Source organism: Mauremys reevesii, linkage group 1, assembly GCF_016161935.1.
Source record: "Mauremys reevesii isolate NIE-2019 linkage group 1, ASM1616193v1, whole genome shotgun sequence".
Classification (NCBI taxonomy): Eukaryota; Metazoa; Chordata; order Testudines; family Geoemydidae; genus Mauremys; species Mauremys reevesii.
The window spans coordinates 64,207,921-64,223,668 of NC_052623.1; the positions used below are offsets into that span (position 1 = coordinate 64,207,921).

The 15,748-nt window shown below is 39.3% G+C and overlaps 1 protein-coding gene and 1 long non-coding RNA gene across 9 annotated transcripts in view; one reads left to right on the forward strand and one right to left on the reverse strand.

Moving 5' to 3' along the window:
* Window positions 1–11,016, forward strand: part of RUBCNL (rubicon like autophagy enhancer) — a 39,490-nt gene extending 28,474 nt beyond the window's left edge. For 7 of the 8 annotated variants that reach the window (XM_039513403.1, XM_039513412.1, XM_039513421.1 and 4 more), the window contains 11 exons: window positions 529–736; window positions 1,750–1,854; window positions 3,933–3,975; window positions 4,223–4,355; window positions 4,765–4,910; window positions 5,737–5,801; window positions 6,887–7,125; window positions 8,074–8,135; window positions 9,626–9,779; window positions 9,901–9,991; window positions 10,501–11,016. In XM_039513403.1, coding sequence (XP_039369337.1) covers window positions 529–736; window positions 1,750–1,854; window positions 3,933–3,975; window positions 4,223–4,355; window positions 4,765–4,910; window positions 5,737–5,801; window positions 6,887–7,125; window positions 8,074–8,135; window positions 9,626–9,779; window positions 9,901–9,991; window positions 10,501–10,610 — 1,356 coding nt within the window. In that variant the 3' untranslated portion in view covers window positions 10,611–11,016. The remainder of the gene's footprint in view (window positions 1–528; window positions 737–1,749; window positions 1,855–3,932; window positions 3,976–4,222; window positions 4,356–4,764; window positions 4,911–5,736; window positions 5,802–6,886; window positions 7,126–8,073; window positions 8,136–9,625; window positions 9,780–9,900; window positions 9,992–10,500) is intronic. The other variant, XM_039513436.1, reaches the window with a different exon arrangement.
* The window catches only part of LOC120390668, a 38,078-nt gene that overhangs the window by 5,621 nt on the left and 16,709 nt on the right, over window positions 1–15,748 (reverse strand). The gene's annotated exons all lie outside the window — the stretch shown is intronic.

Here is a 15,748-nt window from a genome sequence, read left to right on the forward strand (position 1 = left end):
AAGTGCTTTTGCACTTCTTTTATCATCCCTCATCTGGGAAGCTCATAGTAGTATTAAAGCCTGCCACACCTCACCACTTCAAAATTAATATGCACGCTAAAGTGTCTATATATATACCTCACTCCTTGAATTAAAGCCTAGTAAATATGCTACATGGTTTAAAATATGCTTACTAAAATTTATGTTGTAATCTTGGGAATATGCCCTTAAAAATGCCTAAATATATACACCTGCCAAGAGAGTACTCAATTAAGCATTTTAAGTTTCTTCCTTTTGATTTAAAAGAGGGAAAGAGAATTAATGCAACAAACATGCTTTAAAAAAATTAAGATAGACATAAATTGAGTTTCTTGGATACTGTACCTTTTACCTGCATTGTTTTATTTTAATTTCCTGCAGCTTCTTAAATTAAAGGCCAGGTATGCTTTAAGTATGCATTTCTTGGCTTGTTAATGTTGGGAAGAGAAGCTGACACTAATTACACTAAGAAGTAAATTAGTAATAAACATTCCTCTTTTCTACGTCTAGGAGAATGCACACTTTTTTGTTGCAGATATGATCATAGCATCTTTGGAAAAAATGAAGTGCAGTATCCTAAGTCAACATGCAGAGCCCTGGAATACAGAGGAAACCAGTGGATCGCTAGGCAGCTATCAGACTGATTCAGAAATATCCTCTTATACCAGAGTAAAGACACAATCTGCTTCTTCTGCTTCTTCAGACAGTGGCTATGAAGGCAAGTTTATTTAATGTTAACCCATAATGCAGTGCTTTCTTGCCTGCCTTTGTGTGATTACCCTACAGAAAGAGTTGGGATGGGTGTTTCTCATAAGTGAATTCCTTGTCCTGTCTAATCTTCACTGACTCCCCAGACAGACAGTCAAAAATAAAAGGTCGCTTGTCCCATGAGATGTATCCCTGATAAATTTGATTCTCCAAATGATTCCCATGTTTGCCAGTTTTTCTTTAACATTCACATCTGTGTATCTTTTTTTATGGTTTGTGTCTCTCTTTGGAGTGTGCCTGCGGATATATGTAGTTCTTTGTGCTGGACTGTGATTCACTAGAAATTGTAGTTCATGTTCTTTGTTAGTGAAACTGTCAAGTTAGGATTTAAAAAAAAACAACCCACCTTCAAGTGCAACGTTTGTAATGTGTGGTTTCTTCATCTTCCTTTTTTGTATTACGGGTTATGGAGTCTGACTATCATCAATTTGCTTTATAACGTACTTCATTAGTTCCTGGATCAGCCACTAGACATTTGAGTAGGATGAAATCTCAAGCAGTATTTGTGCACATGTAGTATGAGTCAGGGTAACAAAGGCTTATGATATTGTAACACTGTACAGTACATGAATTTGTAAAATGAGCATGTCCCAAAAGGGATTTTAATACATAGGATAACATGAATCTAAATGATGTAACTTCTTGGGGGGAAATCACTGAAGAAGAAGTGTGTGGAGTGGGGAAAGCACATTACTATTAAATATTTATAATTGCAGTAGCTAATACAGGCTTCAACCAGCTCAGGCCCCGCTGTGTCAGGCACTTTACAAATACAAAAGAAGTGACAGTCCCTACCCCAAAGAACATACAACCTAAAAGCTCATTCTACATTTAGTGTGTGGCTTTTGTTTGATGGGGGGAGAGAGGAGAAGACAGTGACAGAATGTTTAAAATAGTGCAAAGATCTAAATATATTAATCCCTCCATGAAGCTCTTATTAATGGATCATTTACTTTGTTAAAGGTTGTGCTGTGCTGCAGGTCAGCTCATCAGTAAATCCACCGTCACATCATGAGGCCGGTAGATTTCACTGCGATAGTGACTCAGATGATGAATTTGTAATTATTGGTAAGACTTTCAAACTGTGCAGCTGCAACTTGCAATGAGTCTGGATAGATTTACTAACTACTTCAGTGCCGCTTTTCCAGAGCTACATGTTGCCATAGTATGTATTTTATAGTACAAACTCACAAGTGTATGATAAAATTTCTCTCTTGGTAATCGTGCACTACTAATTGGAAGAGTTGAAATAGCTTTTCATAAGTGCTAAAACTCTATCATATGTAATAATAATACAGGAGTTCATTTCTACAGCAAGAATACTTTCCAGTAGTTGACGTATATATTAACGTGTACATGCAATGTATGTGGTAGTGCCCAAAGTGCACACACCACAGATTCCCTATATAGCTGCTGAGACACCTGAGTTCAATTCCCTGCTTTGCCACAGGTTTTGTGTGTGATCTTGGGCAAGTCATTTAGCATCTCTGTGCTTCCATTACCCATCTGTAAAAAATCTGAAAAGCTAACGCAATTCAAGACAAAGAAGGGAACAATCTTACAGAAGAAAGGGACATCATCAATAGGTGCACAAATTACTGCTCTGATCTATAAAACCACCAGACAAATGGAGATACTAGTGTAGATAGCTCAGATTCAACAGAGGAGGATGACTTTCCTATGCTGCGTGAAGAAGTGGAGACAGCTGTGAAATCACTCAAGAACAGAAAGGCTACAAGTATTGACAATATCCTAGCCGAACTGATGAAATTTGGAGGAGAAATAGTAATAGATCTACTCACCAAGATCTGCAACAAGATCTGGCAGACCGATGAGTGGCCTTCCACATGGACACAATCACTAATCATCACTCTGCCAAAGAAAGGCAACCTGCAATTGTGTCAAAATTACTGGACCATAAGCTTAATTAGCCATCCCAGCAAAGTGATGTTGAAAGTCATATTGAACAGATTGAAGCCACAAGTGGAGAATATCATCGCTGAAGAACAGGCTGGTTTTTGTGCTGGAAGAAGTACCGCAGAACAGATTTTCAATCTTTGTGTTCTATGTGAGAAGTACTTACAACACCAGCAGGATATCTACCATGTCTTTGTTGACTTCAAGAAGGCATTGAGTATGGCACAAAGCTCTCTGGGCAACCATGAAGATGCACAATGTTGGTTGTAAGCTTATTCTTACCCTTAAACAACTATATACCAAGGCCAGCAGTGCAGTTCTCATCAATGGCACAATAGGAGAGTGGTTTCGCACCACTGCTGGAGTCTGGCAAGGCTGCCTTCTTTTGCCCACACTGTTCAACATCTACTTGGAGCAAATAATGACTGATGTCCTAGTGAAACAGTTTAAGTATTTGGGGGCAATCCTCACTGATGAAGGATCACAGGCAGAAATTCTGGCAAGAACTGCGCAAACAACAGCAGCAGTGGCAATGCTAAAGCCAATTTGGAGGAATAAGAACATCTCCCTGGAAAACAAACTGAAACTGCTGCACGCATTGGTCATCTCCATTTTTCTGTATGTGTGCGAGACATGGACCCTTACTGCAGAACTTGAACGGAAAATACAGGTGGTAGAGATGAGATACTTCTGTAAAATCCTGGGCATCTCCTACTTCAACCACAACATCATCATCCAATGCACTGGGTCATATGAAGACCTCCTGACAACCGTGAAGAAGCACAAGCTGAAGTGGTACGGCCATGTAACAAGATCATCTGACCTAGCCAAGATCATCCTCCAAGGAACAGTACGGGGAGGAGGAGAAGAGGTAGACAGAAGAAGAGATGGACTGACAACATAGAAGAGTGGACAGGAATGGACTTTGTGGAGACTCAAGCACTGACACACAATCATCAGGGGTGGAGACAATTGGTTGATTGCTCATCAGTGATGGTGCCCCAAAGACTAATGCGATTATGGGAGTGATGACGATTGATGAAAATGGGATAATAGCACTTCCTTACCTGACAGCGTTCTTGTGAAGATAAATATATTAAGGTTTGTCAGGTGCTCAGATACTACGGTAATGGGAGCCATATAAGAACCTAAAGTAGATAGAATACAATGGCAGGAGGTGGAGGTTTTTGCTTTTGTAGGGCTAACAAATTTTTCCTCCTTTTCTGCAGAACTTGAAGACTTGGAAAATATTACAGCATCTCTAGATAAAAGGTAACTTTTTGTATTTCTCATAACTTAGTAAATAGCCGGGTGGCAATACTCTTCCTGCCATATTGTGACTCTCCTAAAAAGAGGCAGGAAGGGAACATAGTTTGTTTGATGGATGTGGCACAAGGGTCCTAGAGGGCATAGGTGAATCAAATGGGGGGAGGATGGAAGGAGCGTGAGAAATCTTCAGGGATGTGGAGGACACAAATCTACTTATGAAATGCTACCATTTGGCTTGCTTAATTTTCAGATTATCTTTTGATCCGGGCTGCAATTCTGCTGAAGTAACAGCACAGAAGCTTTACCAAGAGTTCAGGAAACAGTTTCTGTCTGTAACCAATAACGTTCAGCTGTCTAGGTGCCTGAACACAACTAAGGAGAAAGTAAGACTTCTGAACAGAAAACAATGTGCTTATTATTCAGAGCGTTCAGTGCAGCTGCCTCATTGGCATGGGGAGAAGGAGGATGTTTAGAATGATATAAATGTGTGTTCAGGGTTTGGTTATTTTCAAGCAATTTGGGGGGAGGGGAGTCTGTCTTGGTTAGAAAGCTCTAATGCATTTAATGCAACGTAGGACAGTCATGTAAATGGGATCTCTGTGAACACAAGAAGTCCTTCAAGAGTTGCTACTAAACATGACTTTGGGTATCAAAACTGTGACTGTACTGACAGCTGTTGGAGTGTTGAAGGTGACATTTCATTGCATAGTCTGCAAAGCATGTTAGCATCTGTTCAACTACTAGGTTGCAGGTTAAATTCCACACTTAAGTCTGTCTTTCTGTCTTCAATAGCATGCAAATAAAGAAAATATTCCAAAGGAACTTGAGTCTAGTGGGAATCTGGCAGAAGAAATAAAGGTCAAAGCCAGATTAAGAGGAACCATAGACTGGGCCCCACCTAGGTTTCAAATAATATTTAGTATTCACCCATCACTCAAGTAAGTCTCAAGTATTTGTCTGTCTGTGGGACTGGTCATTTTGTTTCTGTTATACACTAAGCCCAGTCCAAAGCCTGTTGAGATCAGTGAAAAGATTTCTGTTGATTTTCATTGGGCTTTGGATGAGGCCTATTGTTCAGTACCTTGTTCTCCAGTGTTTCACTGGAAGTTATGTAGTAATGCCTACTTTTGCTGAGTCATTATGTCTTGACTAACGCTGTCTATATACTGTTACTCAATATGGTGGGTTACTTTTTTTGAGGATTGTGGGGTTTTGGTTTTTTGCTCCCCTGCTGGCTCAACACTTTTTTTCAGCAAGCAAAAGATTGACTATGCAGAAAAATTATGAATCTTGCTCTACCTAAAGTGCTGTCAAATGCACAAAGTAAACAAACTAATAACTTTGTTTTAGCAGAAGTTGGCAGAAAAAAATCTTGGGTGTTACTTGTAATTAATAATGGGTACAAAATGTTCAGACAAATGTGACTTTTTTCTGGGTCGACAGTATCCCTTTAAGCTTTCTTAAAGAAAGACTGGGGAAGTATCATACTTCTGGCATACCATGATCTCGGGTACCAGTGTCTGCATAGTCTACAAAGATTAGCTTAGAGTTCCACTGTAAAATAACATACAGACTTCTCTTTTACAACTGACTTCTCTTCCTACATTGTGGTTTTTTTTGTTTTGTTTTTTTTTTAGTAACATGATCAGACTTCCAAGTTGAAAATATTCATAAGTATTAGTGCAGTTGTCTGTCATTCTGGGAGAATGTAACTGATCAGAGATGCTTTTGGACAGTGTGATTTAATTTTGTCTGTCTGTACAGGAGAGATGCCGTTGTAGCTGCACAAAACTTTACTTGTGCTGGTTGTGGAACCCCAATAGAACTCAGTAAGTATTGAAACAGAAACACAAACCCCCAGACATACCAACACCAAGCAACCCCCAGTTTGTGTTGACAGGATATATTTTGCAGTTCCGGCAATACCTTAACTAGAAGAAAACATTCCAGGTTGGGGATGCATGTAGCACAATGCACAGTAGGATCATATCTCTACCTGAAATGTTATTACAACCTGAACACAACGCCCTTCTCCATCAGCTGTAGGCTACTTCATAGCACTCCTACTTATCCACAGTTAGAAGTGGTGACTTTCAACCATAAAACTGGAAGCAAATTATTTATGATGTAAAATAGCTTGACTTTTTTTTAAAGTAGGCTAATAGTAAAATATAAGTCTCCAAGCTGCAAATCATAAATCTTAATTAGAAAATACTTTTGAAATAGAATTCGTAATCCTTGCCAATTGATACTGTCAACTGGTCTTAAAAAGAGAGAGGATGTGTAAGTGGTTTTCTTATTTTTAAAGACTTGACCACAAAACCCTGTTGAAGTTATAAGAATCGTTGGGATACTTTTTTTTTCACAAGCTGCTTAATGCATTGTAATGTTCAGATGTATCCATTTCATCAGGTCTCATTGCATGGGAAATCTCTGAAATGAATGTAAAGTGCTATACTGGGTCCATTATACAAAGAGAGAGACTCGCTCATGCCTGTCAGAACAAAATTAATATTTGAGTTGACATCAGGGACTCAGAGAATCATTAACAATAACTCTGCAAAGGAATTAGTGAGGTTACACCTGTAACCACAAGACCCAGTCCTGAACTTGTTTTGTGGGAAGCAGCCAAAAGTGTTTCCAGTAAGGATCTGTGTAAATTTTGATGGTCATAACTATTATCAGTCTTGCATAGGCAAAAGAGAGTTTTTCTATATTTAATTCAGAATACTAAATCTGACCATGGTTCTACCTCTTAAAAAAACAAACTCCCTCTATCCCTCCCCCTCCCCCAAGCCTATTTTTCTGTAGATCTGAATTATTTATTACTGGATTGATGCAGTTAAAAGGCAATACCGTAGTTTTTAGAAAAATGGTTCTTTAAAGAATTATCTTCATTGTTGACCCTCCTCAGAATACATCAGGAGACTCCGCTATTGTGATTACCTGGGGAAGTACTTCTGCGACTGTTGCCATAGTTATGCGCAATCTTCCATCCCTGCCCGAATATTGATGAAATGGGACTTCAGAAAGTACTATGTCTGTAACTTCTCCAAACATCTCCTGCTCAGCATATGGCAAAACCCCATCTTCAATGTGTCGTGTATCAACAAAACCCTCTATACAAAAGCAAAGGAACTGAACAGAGTCAGGGTAAGTAGCAGCTTCTTTGTAACTGAGGAGTGTGGCATTGTCCTGCACACTGCCAGAAGAAAGACTAGACCCCAGGAATCTGGTTTAATTAGGTTGCCGCTTTGTTAAGTAACATATCTGGGAACTATCTGGCAATAACTCATCCAGTGCAGGTCATTTTTCATTTGTTATCTGTACCACCTTTCTCCCGCTGTTCCAATCCACCTGGTACTAGCACCATCCACTCTTATGAAGGTTAAAGGGATGGGGACGAGGGGTTTTTCTCCTTTCTGTATCAGACATTAGGAGCCCCAAACCTATTTCCCACCTTGTTTAAGAGATGCCTTCTCCTAATCCACTTCCAATTCCAGTTTATCAGGGAATTGGATGCCCTGTTGAACAAGTACCTGCCACCAGGAGACACCAGCAGTTTGATTGGCTGCCGCTCTCTGCCCATAAAGCAGCTGTGTCTGGCCAGCAGGGAAAAGAAAAAAGTTGACTCCTCTAAGGATTTCACACTCCCCCCTGCCCTTCTTGTGAGCACACTGACCTCCCTGGGGGTTGGGGAGAGGAGGGTGTCTCTGGCTGACTGGTTGGACAGAAGGGTGCAGCACAAGTCTATTGGCTCTTGTGTACCCAAGGGAAGGGCTTATAAACCCATCCCCTTGCCCTGGGGCATAGCAATTGGTTCTATATAGTCTTTGATCCTGCAGGAACAACTTGCAGCTTCGGGTCATATATTTTGGCCATGCATACTCACTTGTGGGGCAGGCCTTTTGGTGCATTATATAGCTGATCTAACTCTCTGCTGTATTTTTCCTAATTTTAAAGTAAAACTGCTGTATTGGTGAATGCTAATTTTTAAATAATCACTGGCTAAATTAGTGCTCTTAAACACTTCTGAATGTTTAAGTATGCTGCTCTGCTTTTCATTTTAAATACTACATTTTCCTACCCTTCATCCTTTAGGAGATACAAGAACAGCTTTTGCATATTAAAAAACTACTGAAAACCTGCAGGTTTGCTGAAAGGTATGGAGCATGATTAAGTATAGTAAATACTTGGTAAAAGTACAATTGTTATTCATGGAGCTTCCCCCTCCAGAAAAATTTTTAATCACACATTTTTTAAGGACGTTAGTTCCATATGATCATCAGAAATTCTGATATCATCTTCCTTTTCCCTGCAAATTTATCTATTGCAAATGTCAAGTGATAGTGTATTTTATAAGGCAGCTTGTTTTTTTCCCCCAGTACCTTTGTAGAAACCCCTGTGAGACTTGATTAATGATTAGATGTGTGTAATTATTTTTGGCAGAATTTTTTCTTTCATCCTTCTGATACTATTCCTCTTCAAGGACACTCACATTGTTCCTCCCTCAGCAATGTAATTTCTGTTCAAAGTTTTTCTAAGGTGACTAGAGTGGTTATTCCATATGTTGCTCAAATGATGGCTCTTTAGTAGATTGTATTCACTCCATCTTCATTTAACTAATGACACAAAACAAGCTGTAGAAAATGTGCATATTCTGCCTGAGTTAGGCAGCTGTGACTACTTTCTCTCATTGCACAATCAGCCTAACTTCTCTGTGGTTTTAGGGAACATTGGTGGCTTTAAAGAAAAGTAAGATGTTCTTCCAGCAAATTTTATTATTTTTTGTCTAAATCAAACGCCTGCAATGCTTAATGTAATAACTATAAAATGGAAAAATAATGGACCTCTGTTTTGCACCTGCAATTAGTTGTGGGTGCATATGATAGCACTTGGACATTGAGCTGAGTTCTGGGCAAGACATCTGAATGCTGTTGCTTACACCCACATAATTAGAGGTCTTTTATAAACCAGGCAAATAAATAAAAATTAAAAAACAAAAACTTTTAGTCAGTCTCTCTCTCTCTCTCTCTTTCTACTATAGGGCTAGAGACAATAACGATTCGATGACTGATGAAAATATTATTGTCAAAACTAAGCATTTTTGATGCACTCCTTCTCCATCCAGTTATGGTTAGCAAATGAAAGTTAAAATGTACAATAGTGGTCATCTTGTGCTTGTTGCAATGGCTGTATAGTCTAAAAGGCTTTTTCATACACCCCCCAAGATTGATGCCTAAACAATTGAGAACAAATTTTTTTTTTTTTAGTTTAAATACTTATTTGAACTCAAACTTTGGGAGAAAAAGCTGTTAAATAATGACCCCCATACACCCTCACTCACAAGTCAAAGTTCTCACTGTAGCCTTCCAAAGAACACTCCAGCAGAAACTGGGTAGGCAAGACTGAATATTCTTTCTTCTAAGGTTAGTTAAGAAGCAGGGGGAAAAAATTATAACTTTCAGGCTTTTTGCAAAATTCACAAGTGCCCTTTAACCCAGTTAAACTAAGTTCTACTGTGTATAGAGAGATCAATTTTATGTTCTTCCTGGTTGATTAGACTTAGCTGTCTCCACTTACATGTTTTGCTAAACATGCTCTCAATAAGCATGTCACCACTTTGTAATTTAACGGGTTTTTTTATCTGTAGTGTATTGAAAGAATTTGAACAGGTCTCCAGCCACCTGACGACAGAGCTGCATCTGTTCTCAATGGATGACTTGGTGAAGACTAAACGAGGGCTGTTAGTGCCTCTTCTCAGGGATATTCTAAAAAGCTCCATATCTCATGTAGAAAACTGTGAGGTAAGGAAATCTCTGTGTCTGGTATATATCCTGAAGAATAGCCACAACTGACCATATATTTTTATAAATATGAACTTTTAATAAACATCAAAAAAGTAATTAACTCTTTCAATTCTTCTAGCTTTGTCAAGCCAAGGGATTTATTTGTGAATTTTGCCAGAGCTCAGATGTACTCTTCCCGTTTCAAATTGCCACATGTAAAAGATGTACAGGTATGTTCCAGCCCAAATCTATTGCTTTCTTGTGAGCATGTGTGTGCATGCATGTATAATGTTTCAGGCCCTGATTCCGCAAGGTACTTAAGAGCCTAATTGTAAGCACATGAGTAGTCCCACTGATTTCAAACTGTCTTGTCTCAGTGAGTTTATTGTATATTTGAAAACTTGGATGTGTCGTCTGAATGTAAGTGAAAACAAAATTCAAGTGTGTTCTTGGTATGGGTTTACATATCTCAGTTTGAGTTTGAAATAGCAAATGTATTGCTGTTACATCGGATTTTTCTAGACCTAATCAAGTGCCCATTGAAGTCAATGGAAAGACTCCAATTGACTTCAAGGTTCATTGGCTTGGGATCAAAATATGGAATTAACTTTGTTACTTTGTGCTTCATTGTCCTGGTCATGAATTGTCTTCAGTTACTTTCATATATGGATAAACTACCATCCTTCAAGGAATACAATTATTGATGCAATTTTTCCCACCTGCTTGTGTGTATAAACAGTTTGCAAAGCGTGCTTCCACAATCAGTGTTTCAAGTCTGGAGAGTGCCCAAAATGTCTGAGAATAGCTGCTCGGAGGATGTTTTTGGAATCTCCATCTGTGGCTACATGAGACTGGATTACTATGAAGAGGCATGCAGGTTTCTGTATATACCTCTGAAGAAACTAGATACAGATACATATGGTGTCTGTCTACAGGTTGGATAATGTTGTTTTAAACATTGGTATTTTTAAGTCATCCTGCCATGTTAACACTTTTGTAATGTGACTTTTTAAAAAAAAGAATAAGATTTGAATATTATGCTTGAATACCTATCCTGACAGAAAATAGTTTTTAATGTGATCGGTTTAAGTGTATGTTAATGCCATCATTAATATTTTGCTGCTACTGGTTTTTTACTCTTTTGTTTCTGAACTTAAGGTTTTCTTCTTATTATTATTATTTTATATTTGACAAGTTGACAATTCTTATGTGTAACTTTTCATGCAACGTAGAGACAATAAATAAGATTGAAAAACTCTTTTAACCTTGTCAGATTTTTATTACAAGCAAGAGGTGATAAAATGTGAGGAATTTTCTCTCCTCTGTTGAAAATATACTATAGAAATGCCTTGACTTGCGAGTTTGATTTAAAAAAACACACACACACACACATCCCACCCCCTTGAAAATGTTATCCTGGTAAGCATCCTAACTCAAAATGGTGGATCAGTTTTGTTTTAAAAAGAGACCCATGTTAAACTCTGTGGCAGCACTTTCCAATCTGAGAGATGCCAGGCTACTTGGGGAGGGTGCGGAGAGGGAGGTCCATGACCCTGAATCCACACTGCCCAATACTGCAAGCTTGCTGACTCCTACAGGCCAAGTATAGGGTATCTCTTTGAAAACTGACTGCTTTCCTTACCTGCTTCTGCAGATTCTTCTAATGAAGCGAGCCATGGAAGTGACTCATGTACACAGAAGTGTTGAGCTATTGCCTGAACCAATATCACTCCTACTCCTGCGGTACTTGCCTCAGCAGTGACAGCACACGTGGTCCAAGCTTCACTGCAACACCAATGGACACCCACTGACAGAGATCCCCAAAACTTACAGGAAGGATTACTATGAGTTATTGTAGACATTGATCTGGATAGCATGTCCCAAAGGTACTTTCTCCCTAGCTAAATGCCTTTAAGACACTGGATCTGCTTCTGTCATTCAATGTCTAATTTCCTATGGGACTTTCAAACACCCTTCCTCTTAAATATCCATTCAAAGACTACTGCTATACTAAAAGAGAATGGAACTCTGAAACTAGTTTCTGTTGCAATTCACTTCCAAGCTGAAAATCTTTCACAATACACATTACAAGTGGGGACACTTCACATACAGTTTTTATCTTCCTGTGGCTATAAACAAAATGTAACTGCTTATTGCATAGACGTAAGATTATAATCTATTACTGTTATCTAAGATCTGCAAACAGACATGAAACTCTGCTGAGAAGTGAGTGATGTCAAATGGTGAGATTTGGTGATGGGACACACCTACAGAATTGGCTGCGTTTAAGTGTTAGTTGCTTCATCTATACACAAGACTGAATAAGCCACATTAATGGATTTGCTATAGGGATTTACATTTTATGAAAGAAGTTGCCTTAATCCCTGTATAGAACAATTTGCAGGACTACCGGCTTTGTTTGAGTAAGGGGAAAATGTTCACTTAAACTTTTGGTTGTGTGTGCTTTCCGTGAATAATCTAATGAATAAGTTTCCTTGTACAAATGTTTGCAGAAAGAGGAACGTTAACGTGAGTTTGTTTTGTGCACATGCACACACATAACCTATGCTAATTTTAATCAGGCTACTTGAATACCACTTGAATCACCTGACCAATCATTGCTAAGCATCACCACTTGAATTCAAACTTTATCAAAAGTTGAGTTTAAAACAATAAAAAAGGCCTTTGAATGAATTTGAAAATCACAAGCTACAGGTGGACAGCTTGTGAAGAGGGAGAGGGTAAACGTGTTTAAAAAAAATCATTACAAGTTTTTTCACTTTGCTTATTTATTATATAACCACAGAACATTCATATCCTACAGTTCTCTTCCCTTCATCTTTCTTGTTCTTTTGGAGCTGCTGAAATTCTGTAGTGGACTAGCGCATACCTCAGTCCCCTGTAGTGTCCTGGCTTGCGTGCTTGATGGAAGCGCAGATCCAAATAAATGATATGTTTCTTTAAATTCAAAGTGTGTATGTCTGGGGATACAGCATGGGTCTTTCACTCTTTGTTAGTTTGGTCATTCATAGGCCCTGTAAAGTTCTCCAGTGGACAAGGGTATCTTTGGCACCCTACAGTGTTTATAATCTGTCTTGTTTGGAATTGGCTGTGTATGGGGCTGCTTTCAACAGTATCAAACCCTACTGAAATATTTGTGTCTGTTCATAGCCCTACTTCATGCTAGTGTTGAAGAGTTGCTGGAACAGGTAGCGCCAACAGGACATTATGCCCTAAGACCTTCACAAGAGTTTTTAGTAAAAAGTCATTTGTCTCTTGGCCATGGGTGGAATGAGGCTTTGGGGGAAGCTAAACTAATATGAGGCGGTTTGTTTAGTGATACCCGGTTGATAAGATGTGTTTTCTGAGGAGGCTGCTCGAATAAACCCAGGTTACTTTTTTCCTATTGGTATTTTGAACCCAAAGAAACAAAGCAGTGAAACGGAGAACACTAGCATAGTAAACCCCAAACGTTGCTGTCATGTTAGAGAAACAAGACAAAATAAGAAAAGGAGTTAGCTGTAGGCTATATCAATTGACATGGAAAGAGGGACTGAAAATGCCCAGCCAGCTGTCTGTGGAGCATGTGAGCTGAAAGTATTTCATTTTAAGCTGTCTTGAGTGTAATTAACTTATCCCATTACAAACTGTAGATTTGTATGACTAGGCATTACTCGCTATAATCCCTGCTATGCACCACAGAAGGCGCCAAGAAGTTTGTCACAGTTCTACACAAGGTTATAGAGGCTGTTGTTACATAAGTGTTTGTAATAAAAAATGCTCTCTTGCAGAAGCTGTCACCAAAAGATCAAGACTCCAATGATGAGGCGCATGTAAATTGTGCTTGGAAGCTGGGAGGGATGTTCAAAAGTGGTCAATTGCCACCCCTATGGGCCCTGGATTCTGGCAGCACTGGGCCCTATCAGAGCAGTCCACTCTGGTAGCTGAGAATAACCTGAACACAAGAGGCCACTTGTCCCCCTTTCCCATGCTCCATCCCCAAACTAGGGGACAGAAGATTTACCTTGTGCCAGCACAGGATTCCTCTTGCAGCAGAGGAGTTCCCAGATAGCTGTGGGCATATAGCAGCTAGAACAGGATTGAAAATGGTGCTCTATGTATCTTATTTGGGGATAACTTTGGAAAATGCTTGGCTTGGACAGAATGGGTCCAAGGCATTAACATGTATCTGTGGGCATTAGGACCAGGTGTCTCCATTTCCCCCATCACATGGGCTTCGGAGGAAAGCAGCTACAAAGAGCCAGCCAGAGACTCCAGCTGGCAGAGGCAGAAGCAGCCAAAGTTCCTTTGGGGAACTTTCTACAGTTTTGACGGACTTCCTCTTCTGGGATTTTTGCCATTGACTTCAATAGGGGCAGGATTTCACCTCAGTTGATCAGTCTGTTTTAAGAGGTGCCTGGCCAATATAGTGTGATGAATGTCAAACATGTATTATCATTCTCATTCTTAGCCACTTCCGCGCTGTCGCTTACATTCATTTGTCATGACTGCTTAATTGAGATGATAAACTCTTGGCGCAGGGGCTGTTTTGCTAGGTGCTTTGGGGCCTGGCTCCTGACTGGGGCCTGCTACCGTAATATAAATAATAAGGGAGTTAACCTTTGATGGCCAAGCATAGCATGTGAGCGCAAGTACAGGTTTCACTGCAAGAGTAAGAAGATACTTTGGATAATTAAACAGCTTCACTGAGCTCTATAATTCCAGCAGTAGATCGCGCACCATTCAGATTCATGAATGAAAATATTTACATTATTAGGAATCATTGTTATGAACATGTATTTCTATATGCAGAGCCTAGTTAATTGTTTCGGTAGATGGACTCTCAACTCTATGTATTTTCCACATATGTCTGAATTAGTTAACCTATACATTTCCAATGAAAGTCATCCCCAGGTCTGCACTTTTAATGTGGATGGTGATATTTGACAGCCAGCTGTAGCTGTATTTTAATTCCATCAGCCAGTGATCTGAACACTGTAAAACAGCTCAAAGCTTCTCACAAAGATTGTATCTGTACTTATTTTTATTTTGCACATGTTGTAATAATTGTGGTACTGTTCACAGGTGAGTCTTTCACCACTCATTTCACTCAGGAGCTTGGAGAATCTGTTACGTCCCTGTCAAACACTGAAATGCTAATTAGGTGGAAGGCATCCTACAGAGCTTGTGTAAAAGAAGGTTTCAACAGTAAGAATCCTGTTTGACTGGTCTGATGAAGGTGTAACCACAAACAGATAATGGGCTTCCAGAGATTTCAGTGAAGCAAGATAAAAAGCCATTAAAAGATAGTTCCTAAGAGCTCAACAGATGGGTAAAAAAAGGACCCGGGTGATTAATGTGACCTGGAAGCTGAAATACTTGGTTTGTAAGTAGATATGCTATTATAAATATACACACTTCAAAGGAAGGGCTGGGCATTTCTCTGGATCACAAGAACATCTAGTTATTATAGTCAATGCTAACATTTTTTTGAAGGGATATTGACCCTCCTTCAGAATTTAAGTCCATCTAGAATGAGACTTTCATGGACAGCAAATTCTCCTATATCGTCCCACTGTGGTATTCCTTGCAGCTTCCCTTTGAAGCATCTAGTGTTTGCCTGTCAAAGACAGGATACTTGACTAGAGGGACCATGAGTCTGATCCAGTATGGCAATACCTATGCGCCTTTGTAAACCCACAAAAGAATATGGGCATTGGGAATGAGGTGGGTATGTTGGAAGATTCATTAAGCACTTTCTGTAAAACTATTAAGAGTTGCAGGAGATGAGTGTCTTTTAGGTAGTGACATTTTAAAGTTAGGTGGCAAGAGATTGAAGATAAATATGGGAGAAGGAAGCAGTTAAGAAAGACAAGTCTGAGACCAGAGAGAGACTATTTGGCAAAGATAGCGACAGGGTGAGAGGGTCAGAAGTGACCACTCATTCACAAGGGAAAGGCCTGGCTGTGAAGTGTTGCATAACGTTT